The 16,109-nt window shown below is 47.8% G+C and overlaps 1 protein-coding gene across 10 annotated transcripts in view; it reads right to left on the bottom strand.

The window, feature by feature from the left end:
* The window catches only part of NCOR2 (nuclear receptor corepressor 2), a 386,637-nt gene that overhangs the window by 17,302 nt on the left and 353,226 nt on the right, over positions 1–16,109 (bottom strand). For 9 of the 10 annotated variants that reach the window (XM_054996728.1, XM_054996729.1, XM_054996722.1 and 6 more), the window contains 8 exons: positions 15,314–15,562; positions 12,473–12,625; positions 10,890–11,039; positions 10,579–10,741; positions 7,790–8,229; positions 4,523–4,666; positions 2,544–2,692; positions 1,107–1,306 (listed from right to left, as the gene is read on the bottom strand). In XM_054996728.1, coding sequence (XP_054852703.1) covers positions 1,107–1,306; positions 2,544–2,692; positions 4,523–4,666; positions 7,790–8,229; positions 10,579–10,741; positions 10,890–11,039; positions 12,473–12,625; positions 15,314–15,562 — 1,648 coding nt within the window. The remainder of the gene's footprint in view (positions 1–1,106; positions 1,307–2,543; positions 2,693–4,522; positions 4,667–7,789; positions 8,230–10,578; positions 10,742–10,889; positions 11,040–12,472; positions 12,626–15,313; positions 15,563–16,109) is intronic. The other variant, XM_054996725.1, reaches the window with a different exon arrangement.

The raw sequence follows: 16,109 nt of genomic DNA, 5'->3' as shown, positions 1-16,109 counted from the left end.
AAGAGAATGGAGAAAGACAGGGTATAAACAAAGTAAGTAATAATGCTTTTGAGGCTGTGGCTGGTTGGTTGAGACAAAGTCGGCTGAAATTGAATCCCACGAAGACGGAGGTCCTGTATGTGGGTCGTGGGGAGATGGCTTTGGGACCTCGGCTTCCTACACTTGATGGGGCAGCACTTACACTGGCCCCGAGGGTTAGGAGCCTGGGGGTGATTCTGGAATCCTCCTTGAAGATGGAGGACCAGATCACTGCAGTTGCCAGGTCTTCCTTTTATTATCTTCGGCAGGCCAGGCAGCTTGCCCCTTATTTGTCTCCCCGTGACATGACTACAGTGGTCCAAGCAATGGTCACCTCTAGGTTGGATTACTGTAACGCGCTCTACGCTGGGCTTCCCATGGGCCTGATCCGGCGGTTACAGCTGGTACAGAATGCAGCAGCGCGGGTCATTGCTGGAGCACCGGTGTGGGAGCATATTACAACGGTGCTACGCCAGCTGCATTGGCTGCCAGTGGAGTACCGAATCAGGTTCAAGGTTTTGGTGTTAACCTACAAAGCCCTACGCGGACTGGGACCGACGTATCTGAGGGACCGTCTCTCACCATATGAGCCCCGGAGGACTCTCCGCTCTGGCGGAAAACATCTTTTAAGTGTCCCTGGCCCTAGGGAGGCCCGCCTGGCGTCGACCAGGGCCAGGGCCTTTTCAGTCCTGGCCCCGACCTGGTGGAATGCTCTGTCTTGCGAGACAAGGGCCCGGCAAGATTTGCTTGCATTTCGCCGGGCCTGTAAGACAGAGCTATTCCGCCAGGCATATGGCTAACGCCCTGAGCCTGCGAAAGCGGGGAGGGCGGAATATAAATATAATAAATTAAATTAAATTAAATAAAAACTTCAAATCCCACGTACTTCCATGGAAGAGTTAAGTATGTCTTGTCTCTTATCCCCAAGAAACCAACAAGGCTGATAGAAGTGCACCACGTTTTGGTTGGACTGTACCCCTTTCAATTTTAAAACCCACCCAATATACCGAGATAAAAAAATCCAAGCCACAGAGAATAATAAAAGTGACGGAGTGGGGAGGGGGACCGGTACGACGAAGGAGCCTCACCTCTTGCATCCTTCACTTTCCGGAGAGATTCTTGAGACAGGGAGGTGCTCGAGCGTCTGCTGCTGGACGTAAGCCTCACTGGGAGTCCGCCGGAGGTCCAGTGCAGGACACGGAGCTCCTGGGAAGGAGTACACTGGGGACTGGATGTGGGAGTTGAGCTGCTGGGGGTGGTGGCGCGTGTAATCTTGTGTGATCACCTCCTGTAAGAAAGCAGGACACGTCCAGTGACTAGGAGGGTCTTGGGATACACAGGGAGCACTTGGTGGGAGGTGCCACCACCATAAGGCACTGCGTGTGCATTCCTGATGTGGCCCATGGGCTGCAATCTTTCCATATGGCTGCCCTCCAAGGAGCTCTGGGCAGTTTCCCCTTGACATTTCCCCCCTACTCTTTTTTCCACAAGTAAGAACTCAAGAGGAGCTTCCCGAACAAGGACAGACAACCCACGCAATGTCAGAATCATCCGAGTTAATATTTTCCCCATTCTTTAATCTGTGATCATAAATCGGAGGAAAATGGATTTCCTGAATGCAGCCTGCACACCGTCAGAGGACACCTTCCACGTGGACTTTGCTGGGGAGGAATCGTTTGTGCATATCTTTGTGTGCATGAAAGTCATGCACACTACATGCAGAATCCTGGCATACTCAAAGGCATACACAGGGGCCAGGCTGGCCTTGCAAGTCTGACAGGAAGCTCCGAACACTGTCTTGCAGCTATGCATTATGGAGAAACCAGCGCATGCCAGCATGCAAGCTGCCCTTCCACAGACACCTGTTTGTCATTACTGGCCTCCTAACTGAGTAACCTCTCAAATGCTTCCAAGGCACCAAGCTAGGAGATACCCAGTTATCCTGGCAGCAGGATTCTCGGCAAATCCTTGGTAGAACATCTAAATATTCCCAGGCCCAAACGTTAAGTTTTTTTTTGGCAGGCAACATTTCTGCTAGTTTTATACTGCTGACTTGGAAAGGGGAAGCAAAACCTTCCTTGCGTATGAAGGGCAGAAGCTAATTGCACTTTGGTTTTTGTGAATATTTGCTTGACGTCTAGGCCTTTGAAACAGTTGTTACAGCTGAAGCACTTTCTGCATTTTGTATCTGCAGGGACGGTTACAGAACAGTTTTAAAGGATGCATTCATGTGAAAACAGTTTCTCTAAAGAGATTAGCCGTGCTGTTCACTCAAAGGCAATTCTCTTAAGCGTGAAAACAGATTCATTTTGAGCGCTAAGTCTTTCAGCAGGAGGCACAGGTAATTCCTTCCAATGGAAAATCCCCGCGTTTGGAGACCATATTTGGCAGAAAGCATTCCCAAATCTAGCTTGCAGATGCAAGGCTTTTATGTTGGAATGGCCCCTTAAATGCCTAACACACCCTTGCCGAAGCACTGCCCAGTGCAGCCTGTGGCTGGGAGGATAGCAGCAAGTGCTACTTACGCTGATATGCTGAGCCAAGGTGACAACCCGCTGGTGGCCTTTGGCGTTTTGCGATCCCTGGAACGGGTGGCCCGGTGACTGCCGACCGTCGGGAAACTGCTGGAGTTGCTGCAAGTGAGAGATTTCTGCAGCAGAAGGCTTGAGGGGGCCTGCAGAGACAAGAAAACGGGGCACAGGCGGCCCAGCAGGATTTAAGACCTTGGGAATTCATCTAAGCTACAAGCGACTTTTTTCACGCGTAGAACACTTGATCGTTTTCGCAAGTTTTCCTGGGAACTGAAGTCCGAGTGTCCTTCCCCTCTCTGTCAGAATCGCTGCCTGAAGAGCCAGAGAAAGCCGGCGGCGGCAGCAGCTTTTGCAAATCGTTCCTCCAGTCACAAGCCTGCTCTCAATGATCTTTGGGGGCGGGCAGCTGCAGCTTTCTCCTCCCTGGGCGTCTTGCTTCCGGGGAGCTGCTCTGGATTTGCAAAAGCTGCCACCGCCGGCGGCTTTCTCTGGCTCTTCAGGCAGCGATTCTAACAGAGAGGGGGAGGACACTCGGACTTCGGTTCCCAGGAAAACTTGCGAAAACGATCAAGTGTTCTACGCGTGAAGAAAGTCACTCGTAGCTTGGCTCTTAGACAGATGCATACTTCCCTTTATTTTTAAAAGATGATACCAGGAGCTTCTCCCCATTTGAGGACCAGAGAGGAAGTGTAATGCTGATCACCATCTCGGGTGTCTTTGGCCATGGAGACGACTGGCCATTGTTACACATACAGTAGATACGCCCACCCTGGCAGCAGCTTGTACCCGCCTTTGTCTTCATGGGAACATGCCACTTCCTATAGGGACACAGGGCACTGAGCATCCCCACCAGGGAATATGGCTCTGAGCGTATAAAACTGACTCAGGGGGGAGAAGGCATTCACTCTGGGCTTCTCACCACATAGGGGGAGCCCAACAGCAAAGTGCTTCCTAACACAGGGGTTCTTGCACAAATACTGAGTCGTTACAGTTCCCTTTCTCGAACTCTGAACTGGCTCTTGGGCTCATACTAGATATTACAGCTTAGATGAGTCAGGAGTCAGGACATGGGCGTGTACCCAGCTTTTTGTCCCACAGAAGAATAAAGTATTTTACCTTTCCAGAGCTCGGTTGGACTACAGAGTGCTGCAAGGGGAGAGGAGGAGGCGCTTCTAGCTGTCCTCCCACACTGTTTTTGCCAGTAGAAATGGAGGGGGGCCCCCCTGTTTGCTCCTTTCTCTAGCTCCATGTATCCCTATGAAAGAGGGGGGACAGGCAGCTGTGTCCTGACCCACGTAAGCAGAAGTGTCTAGTTTGAGCCTTAGATTGTAAACCTTGCAGGCAATGCTTCTGTGTTCTGTGTCACACCTGTTGTCAAGAACTTCCGCTATAAAAGGGTGTACATAGACTGGGCCCTGACCTGGATAGCCCAGGCAAATCCAGAACTCAAAAGCTAAGCAGGGTCGGCCTTGGTTAGAAATTGGATGGGAGACCTCCAGTGAAGACCAAGGTTGCAGAGGCAGGCAATGGCAAACCATCTCTGTTAGTCTCTTGCCATGAAAACCCCACCAGGGTTCCCCATAAACTAGCTATGACTTGACAGCATTCTCCGTCTCCATGCTTAGACTGGACCTGTCTGCCTATTGTGGGTCCGTATGGAAACAGCGAGCCACATGGAAATGAGCTAGTTCTACAAGTCTTGCATAGACAAATTCACACAATTTTAGCACAGCTGTAATTCACATGGGGTTTGTACACATGAAACTCATCACAGCCTTTAGGTACACCTACATTTTTTTTAGAATATGAAATGTAATGTACAACTAAGAGAAGAAACATGCCACATTACTGCCACATAATGTGTGGCACGGCCTAACGTTTAAGAGAGAATGGAACGGCCCAGTCGTGGTGCAGAAAAAGGCTGCCATGGAAGGAGTTAAAGAGGTTACACGGGAGCGGGAAAGCCCCCTCACCTGGCTGCTTTGTCCGGAGGTCATGCTCTGCACGTGCTTTCTCCATATCCTGGGGCAACTTCGTCCCCTTCTCATGAGGCATGCTGGGCGAACTCACAGGGCTTATTGCTTCAACGCCATCGGGGCTGTAACTCCCATGGAAGCCTGCAGGGCATTAAAGAAAACCCAGGGTCTTAGACTGTGATGATGCCCTTTCATTGCAAGCACTGCTACAAACACTACATCCTGGGCTGAATCAGCAAGGACAAAAAAAAAACCCTTTAAAAGACTTGCTACATCTGTAAAAACCTGTAAAGCAAACCCCTTTGCCTGTTCAATAGAAAAGAGTCCAGTAGCATCTTTATGATTAACCAACTTTATTGTAGCATAAGCTTTTGAGAGCCACAGCTCTCTTCGTCAGATGAGATCTGGGCCGTTTTTACACTACTAACCTGCTTCCGTAACGTTGCGAAACGTCACGCAAAAACCGCAGAAGATAGCGTTTTCTCGCGAGAGTTTTGCGCCATGAAGACGCTATCTTCCACGTTTTTTGCACGACGTTTCGCAACATCATGGAAGCAGGTTAGTAGTGTGAAAACGGCCCTGGATCTGCCTCTTCAGGGTCTTTCGGCTCAAACCCAATTTCTTTGCATGCTCCAACTTGCAGGGTGATTTGGAGAGAAATATGGTGGAACTTACCACCAAAAAAGGAAAGAGGCGTGCAGATAAATGCATATACTTTTCAACAATAATTAAAAAAATGCAGCTAGCATCCCCTGCCTCTGACAATGGAAAGCCAGAGTCCAGCACACCGAGAATAGTAATGCAATAAAAGGCGGTCACTCTTGGGCAGCATGGAATCTATCGTAACAGAAGGAGGGAGAAGCAAATGGAGCTCAAGTATTACTGTGAAGGGATCAGTTTTCTGACTGCCTGTTTAGAACCAGTAAGACATCTGGTGGTAGATACATATGGAGCTTAATGTGTAATTTGGCAAATAAACACAGAGCAGATTTCAGTACAGAGCCTAGAAATTCTGGAAATGGTTAAGTTTCCTTAAAAACAGGTTCTGCACAAGAATGCTTTAGGCCTCTCAAGCTGTGGCTACCACAGACTCAGAGCCAGGCTACAAGTGATGCCTTACACAGGTTGGACACTTGTCAGCTTGCCTCAAGTTTTGATGGGAAATGTAGGCATCCTGGTCTTGCAGCTGTAATGGAGAGCCAAGCTGTAAAACCAGGACGCCTACATTTCCCATCAAAACTTGAGGTAAGCTGACAAGTGTCCAACCTGTGTAAGGCGTCACTTGTAGCTTGGCTCTCAGGTCTACCAAAGCCACAAAGCATGACCTCCTGTCACACCCCCAGCGGTCTAGCTCTTGTTTTTTGTGTTACCTAGACAATAGCCTTTGACTTTCAGAGCTCCTTTTTCACAACTACTCTGGCCCATGCCAAACATGTTCCAAAATATTCCATAATTCAGTATATGCCCTCGAAAGACAGCAAATCATGCAATTTATTCTCAAAATGTGAGGCAGAGAGGCTCTACTTTTCACTGGCAAGAATGCTACACAGTCAGGGGCTACCCTTGGCTACTTGCTCTCTGATGTTGACGTTTGGCCTGGCTCCTCCCCTCATCTACCTCCATCATCCTCGGGATGAGAAAATGTTCCTGATTTATTTCCTTTTGATGACAGTTTATATTCTTAACAACTGTTTTGGTTCTTTGGTCTTTGCTGATGGTTTTGTAGCATTGCTTGTATTGTATGTAGGGTTTTTATATGGAATCCACATAGTATTTATATATACAATGTATGTGTGCTACTTTTACATATAATGCATACATTTTTACAGGGGGGAAAATGGGATTAGTAAACCAGAAACAAAGAATCATGGGTTCAAACTGTGCAAGGAAAAAGAGAAATTGAAATGGGGATTTTCAGGTTAAGGGGTTGTAATAATTCCTATCCCCTTCTCCTTGGGCACTGAAGATATTAAATCCCAAGAGAAGCACTGGTCTGTGAGCCCCAAGCCCAGGGTAGGGACTGTGTCCCTTCCTTCTTTTCAGGCTGTTCAGACCTCCCAATTGAGCAGTTTTAGCTCTGCTGGCAACGTTTCTGCACTGTAGTTTTTCTCCCTGCTCGTGGCTTGGACTATGCATTAAGTGGACTTGAGTGTGTGAGTGTGTGTGTGTGTGGACTGGCAGGTCCTGCTCTACAGCAGAAGCTTGCAACAGATAGCTCTTTGGCCCCCTTCCAGCTCCACAACCTCGCACACATTTTTCACTCTGCTGAATCAAGTGAAGGGAAAATGTACCATCTGAAACCCTGCTCCCAGAATGGAAGTTTCTTTTTCATGAGATTTTATCCAGAAGACAAATAAAGATGCCTAGCCTGGGTTCATCAGACCTTGGGAGATAAGCAGAGGTGGCCGCAGTCCGTACTTGGATGGGAGACCATCAACGAAGACTGGGGTTGCTATGCACCGGAAGGCAACAACGAACTACCTCTAATTCTCTCTTGCCTGGAATGACCCGTGGATTGAGTTGCCACGAATCGGCTGTGAATCAATAGCATGTTCTCCTTAAGGTAGTTTTAGACCACTAATGCTAACCCCCACCTTGTTGTTCTTCCCAGCACCCCAACTCTTTGGAACTATTATTTATAAGACCCTACCCTCTCTCCCTTCCCTACATAGTATTCAAACCCCGAGAGACCCTCTTTCATCAAGAACCTGATAATATCCAAAAGCACTTTGAGAGAAATCCAATTCAAAAGTATCATATGACTTTATCTACCCAGCAATTTGATTCACAGGCACCCTCGACCACCTTATGTTTCCCGTCCATCTGTATCAAATCATCTTTGCAGTTTTCCCATCACAATTACAACATATCAGGAACTGAATAATACGCACAAAATCAAGAAAAGGCAAAAAAGAAATTTTTTTAAAAGTCATGAAGGAAAGGGAGGACACACAGAGAGCATTTCCATGAAACAATACTTGGGAATATGCATATGACATAAAACAGGCAGTCACCAGAACTGTGAAAATTAAAACAAAACGATGGAGTCGAGGATGGGGGGGGAGGGTCTTTTGTAATGCATTTATGTGCATTTTTTTTAAAGGCCACGACTTGGAGTACCACCCCCCTCCCCCCCCTCCAATTTCTTACCATCGCTATTGGCGTCGTTATTTAGCGAGCTTCTTTCTCGCTTCCCCTTATCGCAAGAAATTTGACGCATGATAATCACATCTATGAAGCTGGCCGCTGTCATGGTGGTCTTACCGAGTGCTCGGAGCTCCTGTTCCTGCACTGAAAAGGTTTTACTCAGACTCTTTTCTCTACTGGGCTGCTCACTGGCCGACACTGCCTGCAGCGACTGGTCCAGGGGGGAGAGGTGGTGCGGCGGGTTTTTCCCCTGTCCTCTGCTATACTGGTGGGCGGACCCTGGCCCGGAGGAGGGGACTGGCCTGGGCTCCATGCCTTTCATGGGCGAAGATGACTGCTCCAGGCCGGCCCCTGCAGACAACTTGGAGGGGAACAGGTTGTTGTCGGTCTGAGGGCGTTCTGCTTTGGTATCCTGGAGCCTCGAGGTCTCCTTCTGGACGTGGGCGGAGTCCACCATAGAGGCGTAGCTGTCCAAGCCACTTACAGGGCCACGCACTGCAGGTGCCACAGAGAAGCCTGAAGAGCGAACGGGTGACGTGGTGGTAGTGGAGGAGGACCTTAAGAGCAGAGGACGAAAGCAAAGATCAGAGGTGGCCTGGGAAAGAGATCACTAGGTTTGGGGCTAGTTTCTTTTTTAAAAAAAATGTTACTGTATTATAACAGCAACGTTAACCTTATTAATTTGTTAACCATATCTACAGATAATATTAATAACAACAACAACAATAACACATTAAAACACCTTCAGTTAAAAAATGGTTTCTTAAGAGTTGTGTTCTCTTGGACAAAATCTCCTTCTAGCCCCGAATTACTGACAATTCAGCCTCCACAAATAGATGGCTGTTTTTCACAAGTAGATGGCTACCCTCTTTTGAATTCCTTGGGAAATCTAAGAAGAAGGAAGTTCACAAAAGTTCTTTGAAATACAGTTCCATCCTGATTTATTAAGTAGTCAGATCTAGAGTATTTTATATATTTCACTGAACACCTCACTTCAGCTGCAATTTTAATGACGTGCCGCTGCTCTTGGGATTAAATTCTGATACTGCTGTTTTAGTTTTATGGTTGATTTAGGTTGTTTGGGTTGATGTTTGGGTTCTATTTCATTTGTTGAATTTTATTCTTACTGGAAACAAATCTCAGGAATGTTTTCTAAGAGTGTGGTATATACCTATTCTAAATGAACGATGCCTTGTCTTTCATATTATCTGAACTATCTACATCTATATATGGTTACAGCCTTATTCATTAATTTATTTCCATAGCCAGCACAGCAACAAACCTGATCTACCAGAGTTTCTTCCTACTCCCCAAACGTGGCTGTGTGCAATGGGCATGTGTTCCCAGACGGCAGCACAGGGTGGCAGGGTGAGTCTAAGCAGAGTTACTCCAGGGTAAGTTCACAGATTTCAGTGGACTTAGAATGGAGTAACTCTGCTTGTGTTTGCACAGCTGGTCTATTTATGGCCACAGTCTTTAACCTGATTCTTCATGCTGAATGCTTAGAAGCAGCACATCTTGTTGAACCAGCAATTTTGTCTAGTTCGGCATCCCGTTTCCAGCAGAGGCCTGCCAAACGCTTCTGGAAAGTTCACAATCTGGGTTGTGAAAGAGATCACTTTCCGGTGCAGCTTTCCTCCAGCAGCTGGTACCTGGGGTACTATTGCCTCTGTATATATACCTACTATAGCTTACACTGTTGACAGACCTGGGCCGATTCCAGACAACTAACCTGAAGGCGCTGCATGCCGCCATGTTCCGGATCGCGATGGAGAAAACGCGGTATTTCGCGTTTTCCCTGTCGCGATCCGGAACATGGCGGCATGCAGTGCCTTCAGGTTAGTCGTCTGGAATCGGCCCTTTCCTCGGTGAATTTGTCTTATCCTTGTTTTCAGAAAGCCACACAAGTCGGTAGCCATCTTGGGGCAATGAGTTTCGTAACTTAATTATGGGTTATGATTGTGATGATGGCCCTGAACCCACTGCCTGTCTACTTCTTGGTCAGTCCTGAGCTTTACTACGAAAAGGAGACATGGTTCTCTCCAGTGCTCATTTCAAACGCACAGGAACGCAGTTCCAGCAGTTCCCCAAAGAGGTCACGTCAGGTAGCCCCGCCCACCTGACTCTGAGCCATTTTGAGCCTGTTTTGGGGCCGAAACGGCCCAGATCGGGCCTCTGACGGGTGGTGGATCACTCTCCTGCTAATCAGCGGCCCGATCCAGACCATTTTGGGCCCCTTTTCAGCCATTTTCAGCCCCTTTTTGCCATTTTGGGCCCAATTTCGGCCCTGAATGGCCAGGATTGGGTCCAAAACAGCCAGGATAGGTGATGTCAGGGGGTGTGGCATATGCAAATCAGCTATGCTAACAACACACTTCCAGCGATGGCAAGAGGCATGGCATATGCTAATGAGGTACGCTAATGAGTTCCTCCAGCTCTTTTTCTCTCTCTCCTCACCAGTTACAGTTTTATAAACCTTAATCTTCATCTCCCTGATACTCTGAAACTGTACTTTTGTGGTGCAGCAAACTCCCATGCTACCACTCTCTGTAATGCTCTACTGAAAACAGCCAGATGCATGCGCTACGTGTCACTGGCGCTAAGTACACTAGCAACATCTGCAGGATAAATTCCCACCACCGCTCCATTAATTTATTTTACTTCATTTACACCCCACCTTTCTCCCCAACGGAGACTCGAGGCAGCTCGCAACACTCTCCCGTTCTCCCTTTTATCCTCACAACAACCCTTTGGTGTAATTTGGGCGGAGAGTGTGTGACTGTCCCAAGATCACTCAGTGAGCTTCCACTCAGCAGAGCTGGGATTCATACCTGGGTCTTCTAACTTTAGTATGAGGCTCTAACCACTACACCGCCCTGGCTCTCACACCAAACCTTATGACATACCGCAGAACTGATGGGGTAAGGCTTTCCGAAGACATGGTCTTCATGTTTGTGTTGTGCAGCACGCTGGGGCGCTGCTGGACATTCTCCTGGGTGCGGGGTGAGACGGGGGAGTGTTTGTGGTTGTGAGAGTGCGCTGATGAACGGCCGCTGCTCTGGTCTGTACCTGCCACAAAACATGAGGAAGCAACAGGATAAATGTGAGATGGGAAATCAGACGGGAGAACAACAGTGCAGGGACAAAGAACACAAGAGTTCCTTCTAGGCAACCCCGCATTCTTCCTTGCAAGGCATTAAAAGCAATCTTGGCTTACCTGGTCTCCAAATGGGGGCGTGCTCCACGGAACTTGTGGCTTGTAAGACTGATTTCTTGCGTTCTTTTTCACGGTCCCGTTCACGATCTCTTTCTTGCTCCCGTTCGGAAACTGAAGGTCCTGTCTGTTTGGTCAAGTGCGTGGGGCCTCCTGAGAACAAATGGATATTTTTATACCAGGCAAGGAACAAGAAAAGAGTGGTGCAGTGGAAAAAGTGGTTTGATTTGAATACGCTACCGCAAGGTTTATTGGGGGTGGGAAGGGGAAAAGAAGACACCTCAACTCCAAAAGTAAAGCCTCAGTTCTTTCCTAAATCTGCTGATATTTCCCATCTCTGCTAAGCCAGAAAGCTCCATCTTTTTTCTTCATAGTCATAATTTTAAAAGTTTCTTCTTTTTCATTGGCTTTGCTGTCTCTTCCTCCTGTCCTTTTATTTTAAAATGAAAGTAGGAACATACATCTTTGGCTACATGCACTTGCTGGACAGGAGCACGAGGCAGTTTGGAACGGGGGATTCTAGCAAACAGTCCCAACCACATTAGCTTTGCACTCATGAAAAGAGGAAGCCGCTGGGCAGATATTCATTGCCCTTGGACACCATCAATGAAGATGGCCAGAAGGCGGTATTACAGCTCACCGATTCAGAGGTTGCCAGGTGACGCCAAGGTCCAATGAGTTATCCAGATGGCCCTATAAAACCTTTGATTTGATTTTATAGTTACCTGACTCTTAAGTACAGACAAATTACAGAGCGCTTGGATCTCTTGCCTTGTGGGCCTGCCTGCTCACTGACTTGCCAGAAAACCTCTCTTTCCATTTAGCCTTTCTCTCTCTCTCCCAGGTTATCTAGTCTGTCAACAGCAAGCCATCTGCTTTTCCGACTCAGACACTGCTATTAGTCTAGAACAACAGTCCTGATCACCACACCATTCTAAGTGAGTGCACAACTTTTGCATATATATCTGCTATCTTCCCAGCCTCCCTGCTTCTTGCCTGTCTGGACCGTGAGCTTCTTTTCCAGTTATCTTTATTATCAGGGGTCATTTCATAGAAAAAGAGCTGGAGGAACTCATTAGCATAACTCATGAGCATATGCCACGGCCCTTGACATCACCAGAAGTGTGTCATTAGCATAACTGATTTGCATATGTCACACCCTCTGACATCACCTATCCTGGCTGTTTTGGACCCAATCCTGGCCATTCAGGGCCAAAATTGGGCCCCAAATGGCCAAAAAAGGGCCCCAAATGGTCAGGATCGGGCTGCTGCTGAGTGGGAGAGTGATCCACCACCCGTCAGAGGCCCAATCTGGGCCGTTTCGGCCCCAATGCAGGCTGAAATGGGCCCAAAATGGCCGAGAGTCAGGTGGGCGGGGCTACCTGACATGTGACCTCTTTGGGGAACTGCCGGAACTCCATTCCCGCGCGTTTCCCCTCGAAATGAGCCCTGTTTATTATGAATATTAACTTTTGGAAAATCACACAACAAACTTCAGGCACCGTATTATGAATGATCTGCTCTGAGCCTGGTTTTCAGGGAGAGTGGAATACGAATGTAACAAAATAAATAAATAAAAATACTACCTGGGGACAGTGGGGAGCTGCTGTGTCGGCTGCTGAAGGCCTGGGGGGCACTGTGGATGTATGTGATCCGGTCCATGGAGGCAGCCGAGGTGCCAGGGGTGGGAGGCACAAGCACAGGCAGGTGTGGCACTTGAGACAGGTCGATTATTCCTGCTGGGTGAACCAGGAAAGGGGGTGAGAGGAGAAAGAACAGGCGGACGGATGAAGCTGCAGGCTGGGTGACGCTTCGGCATTTGGGGAAGTGCGGAAGCAACTAGGCAGCACCCTCTGGTGGTAGCTCCAAAGCACTGCGATCTGCATTGCATCTGTTGGAGAGCGGCCTGCTTAAAACACATGCAAATGCCCTATACTGAATCAGGCAAACGTCAAATACAAACCGGAGAACAACACAAGCAATGAAAATTATATATAATAATTTATGCAAAAGTGCAAAAGTGCAAATATGTGCAAAGCAGTTGGAATTTCTGTAAACTGCTTTGCACATATTTGCACTTTTGCATAAATTATTATATATAATTTTCATTGCTTGAGTTGTTCTCCGGTTTGTATTTGACGTTTGCCTCTTTCCGGGGGCTTCCCTTTGGCTCTTGCTATACTGAATCAGGCCTTTGATCCATCCAGGTCATTATTGTCTACTCAGACTGGCAGCAGCTTTCCAGGGTCTCAGGCAGAGGTCTTACACATCCGCTGCTACATGATCCTTTCAAGTGGGACTGAACCTTTCTATATGCCAAGCATATGAGCTACGGACCCTGTACCATAGTGGTTAAGTGGTTGGACTGCAAAGCAACACTCTGCTGGTTCGACTCCTACTACTGCCATGAGCTCAGCAGGTGGCCTTGGGGAAGCCCTTCCTCTCAGCCCCAGCTTCCCAGCTGCACTGTGGGGATAATAGCAATACTGACTTTGTTCACTTGGATTAGTGCCCAGTATTAGTGAGTGGGCACTAATCTGCCTGGAAGGGTGGCAAGTAAGCACACTGTTATTATTATCTTTTTGCCATGGTGGCTTCTCATGTTTTTTATTTCTATCCCACCTTTCCTCCAAGGACCTCAGAGTGATGTACACGGCTCATGTCCCCCCCCCCCCCTCCCCCAAATCACAATGGCTCTCTCGTTCTGGACGCTGGGATATTTTTCTGCACTTCTGTACCTTCCACACCTACGAAAAGGAAAGACCAACACCATAATATGCTAACTAATGCAACGAGAGCCATTGTATTTCTATGTACTTTACATGCTTTCTACTTGTATCTATTCTGTTTATTTATTACTATTTATATATCGGAACACCACACTGTTGTTTAGCAAGAATATATGCACTATTACTTATTATCAATGAATTGCTAATACAAGCAACTTTGAGAGTTAATTCCTTTTAATTAACTAGTGTTCATTTTGTTTACTGGCTCTAATTGCATTACTTAACATATTATGGTGTTGGTCTTTCCTTCTCACAGTTATTATCGTAATTCTCTCTTTGGTTTGCTCTCCACATCTATGGCAACTTTCACATAGCTTCATCTTCCTAAACCAGCAGGCATCACTGGTGTCACATGGCTTTATGTCGCCTGGAGGGTGAAGCCTGCAGCTGAAGCCGCTGGAAAAAACTTGTCCAGAATGTACAGCAGTCAAAAATGTGGACAGACTATGGGCAGACGGGATCACTCAAAAATAACCTAACAATTGCTGGCCAGACAACATGTAAATTGGCTGTTCAGCTGTGGACAAGAAGGCAGAAAGACACAAGGCATGCAGGCTGGATGCGGCTAAAGAATTCTCGGCAACTCAAAAGCTCACTACCAGGATTGGTGGTGGATAGTGCCCTCAAGTCATAGCTGACTTACGGCGACCCCTGGTGGGGTTTTCATGGCAAGAGACTAACAGAGGTGGTTTGCCATTGCCTTCCTCTGCAACCTTGGTCTTCGTTGGAGGTCTCCCATCCAATTACTCACCAAGGCCGACCCTGCTTAGCTTCTGAGATCTGTTGAGATCAGGCTCACCTGGGCTATTCAGGTCAGGGCCACTACCGGGATCAGTGATGTAGTAAAAGCTACTGAAACTATTCTGTCTATAACCTATCATATTTTTGTATTGTCGAAGGCTTTCACAGCCGGAGAACGTTGGTTGTTGTGGATTTTCCGGGCTGCATAGCCGTGGTCTTGGCATTGTAGTTCCTGATGTTTTGCCAGCAGCTGTGGCTGGCATCTTCAGCACCAAGGTGCTACACCTCTGAAGATGCCAGTCACAGCTGCTGGCGAAACGTCAGGAACTACAATGCCAAGACCACGGCTATACAGACTGGAAAATCCACAACAACAATCATATTTTTGTTCCACCCTTCCACCAAGCAGCTCAAGTGCGTGCATGTGGTTCTCCCCTTCCCATCTTCATAAAAACCTGGCTGGCTGAATTTCACCCACTGAACTTCAGGGCCCCAGTGGGCATCTGAATACGGGTCTTCCCCCCCACCACACCCTCTCCCTGCATCTACTTGTCTAGGCAGCATAGCCAATGAAGACTTCCAGGGGCCATTCAAAGAGCGACCTTCACTGAAATGGGCCAACATTGCTGATCACGATCAACATCTGGGGCTTGTCCGAATTTCAAAGAGAAAGAAGGTCACCATCATAGCCTTCAACATGCTGCAAGAGTCTTTACTGTTAACACACATCTTCTGGCAGCGGCTTCTGTGGACCGCTTCACCGTATCTCTGGCTCTGGCCCACCACAATGTCTTTAAGGAGGCCACAACACTCTCTTGTTTATGCTGCAACACACCAGTAGCCCCGAACTCCCCATTCCTCCACCCCCACCATTGTAGCACACCACGTTTCTCAGACCTGCTGCATAGTTGAGTGCCAGAGAGGGTTCTCGTGGCGACAGGCCACGTAGCAGGTCTGCCCTCTGGGCCATCGCAGTAGCTGCTGCAGCGTTGTGGTGCATCTGCTGGGAGGTGATGTAGTCATTGATAATGGTCTGCCTGTTTTCCATGGCAGCGGTGTCTGGGTAGCCACGGATGAGGTATGGAGGGTAGAGATGGGGGTACGTTGGACTGGGAGAAAGGTGTCTCGGCAGGTAGTAAGCAGCAGCTGGAAGAGAAGAGGCAAGGAAACGCGACCTGAAGAACCACTTCACCCTATTAGATCTGTCCATGCATTCAGGTCTGCTCAGCAACTCTCTTCCAGATGTTCAGTTGGCCTTGGCTAGATTAAGCCCACTCTACAATACCACCGACTCTTTGGGGAAGTCCTCCAGGAGAGAGAAACCGCGTAGAGCACCACCTCGGGGGAGGATTGGTAATACCTACAAGGGTACTTTTGTTTCAACAAGCTTTCCCTGGCTGAACCTGCTGTTGATTCTATTTGAGTTGCTATGCAAAAAAAAAGAAAAAAGAAGAAGTGTATTCTTTGGGGCTGCGGATTTGTTTTCATTTTGCTATTACATTTTATGGCGTCAAGGGTGAAAGCTGCTTCAAACAAAGGAAGAGATAAGGCACACGTTTTAAAAATTAATGACTTTCTCACACTCCGCTGTCCACCTTCTGTAGAGTCTGGCTCATGAGAAGAGCTGTGTGCGTGGCTTCTAGCTGCTATGGAAGTTGGGAAACTAACTCCTATCCCCTTACTGGAACGCTGA

The sequence above is a fragment of the Eublepharis macularius genome, chromosome 13 (genome assembly GCF_028583425.1).
Source record: "Eublepharis macularius isolate TG4126 chromosome 13, MPM_Emac_v1.0, whole genome shotgun sequence".
Taxonomy (NCBI): Eukaryota; Metazoa; Chordata; class Lepidosauria; order Squamata; family Eublepharidae; genus Eublepharis; species Eublepharis macularius.
The sequence above is the reverse complement of the archived record's forward strand: the minus strand, read 5'-3'. Positions and strand labels throughout refer to the sequence as shown.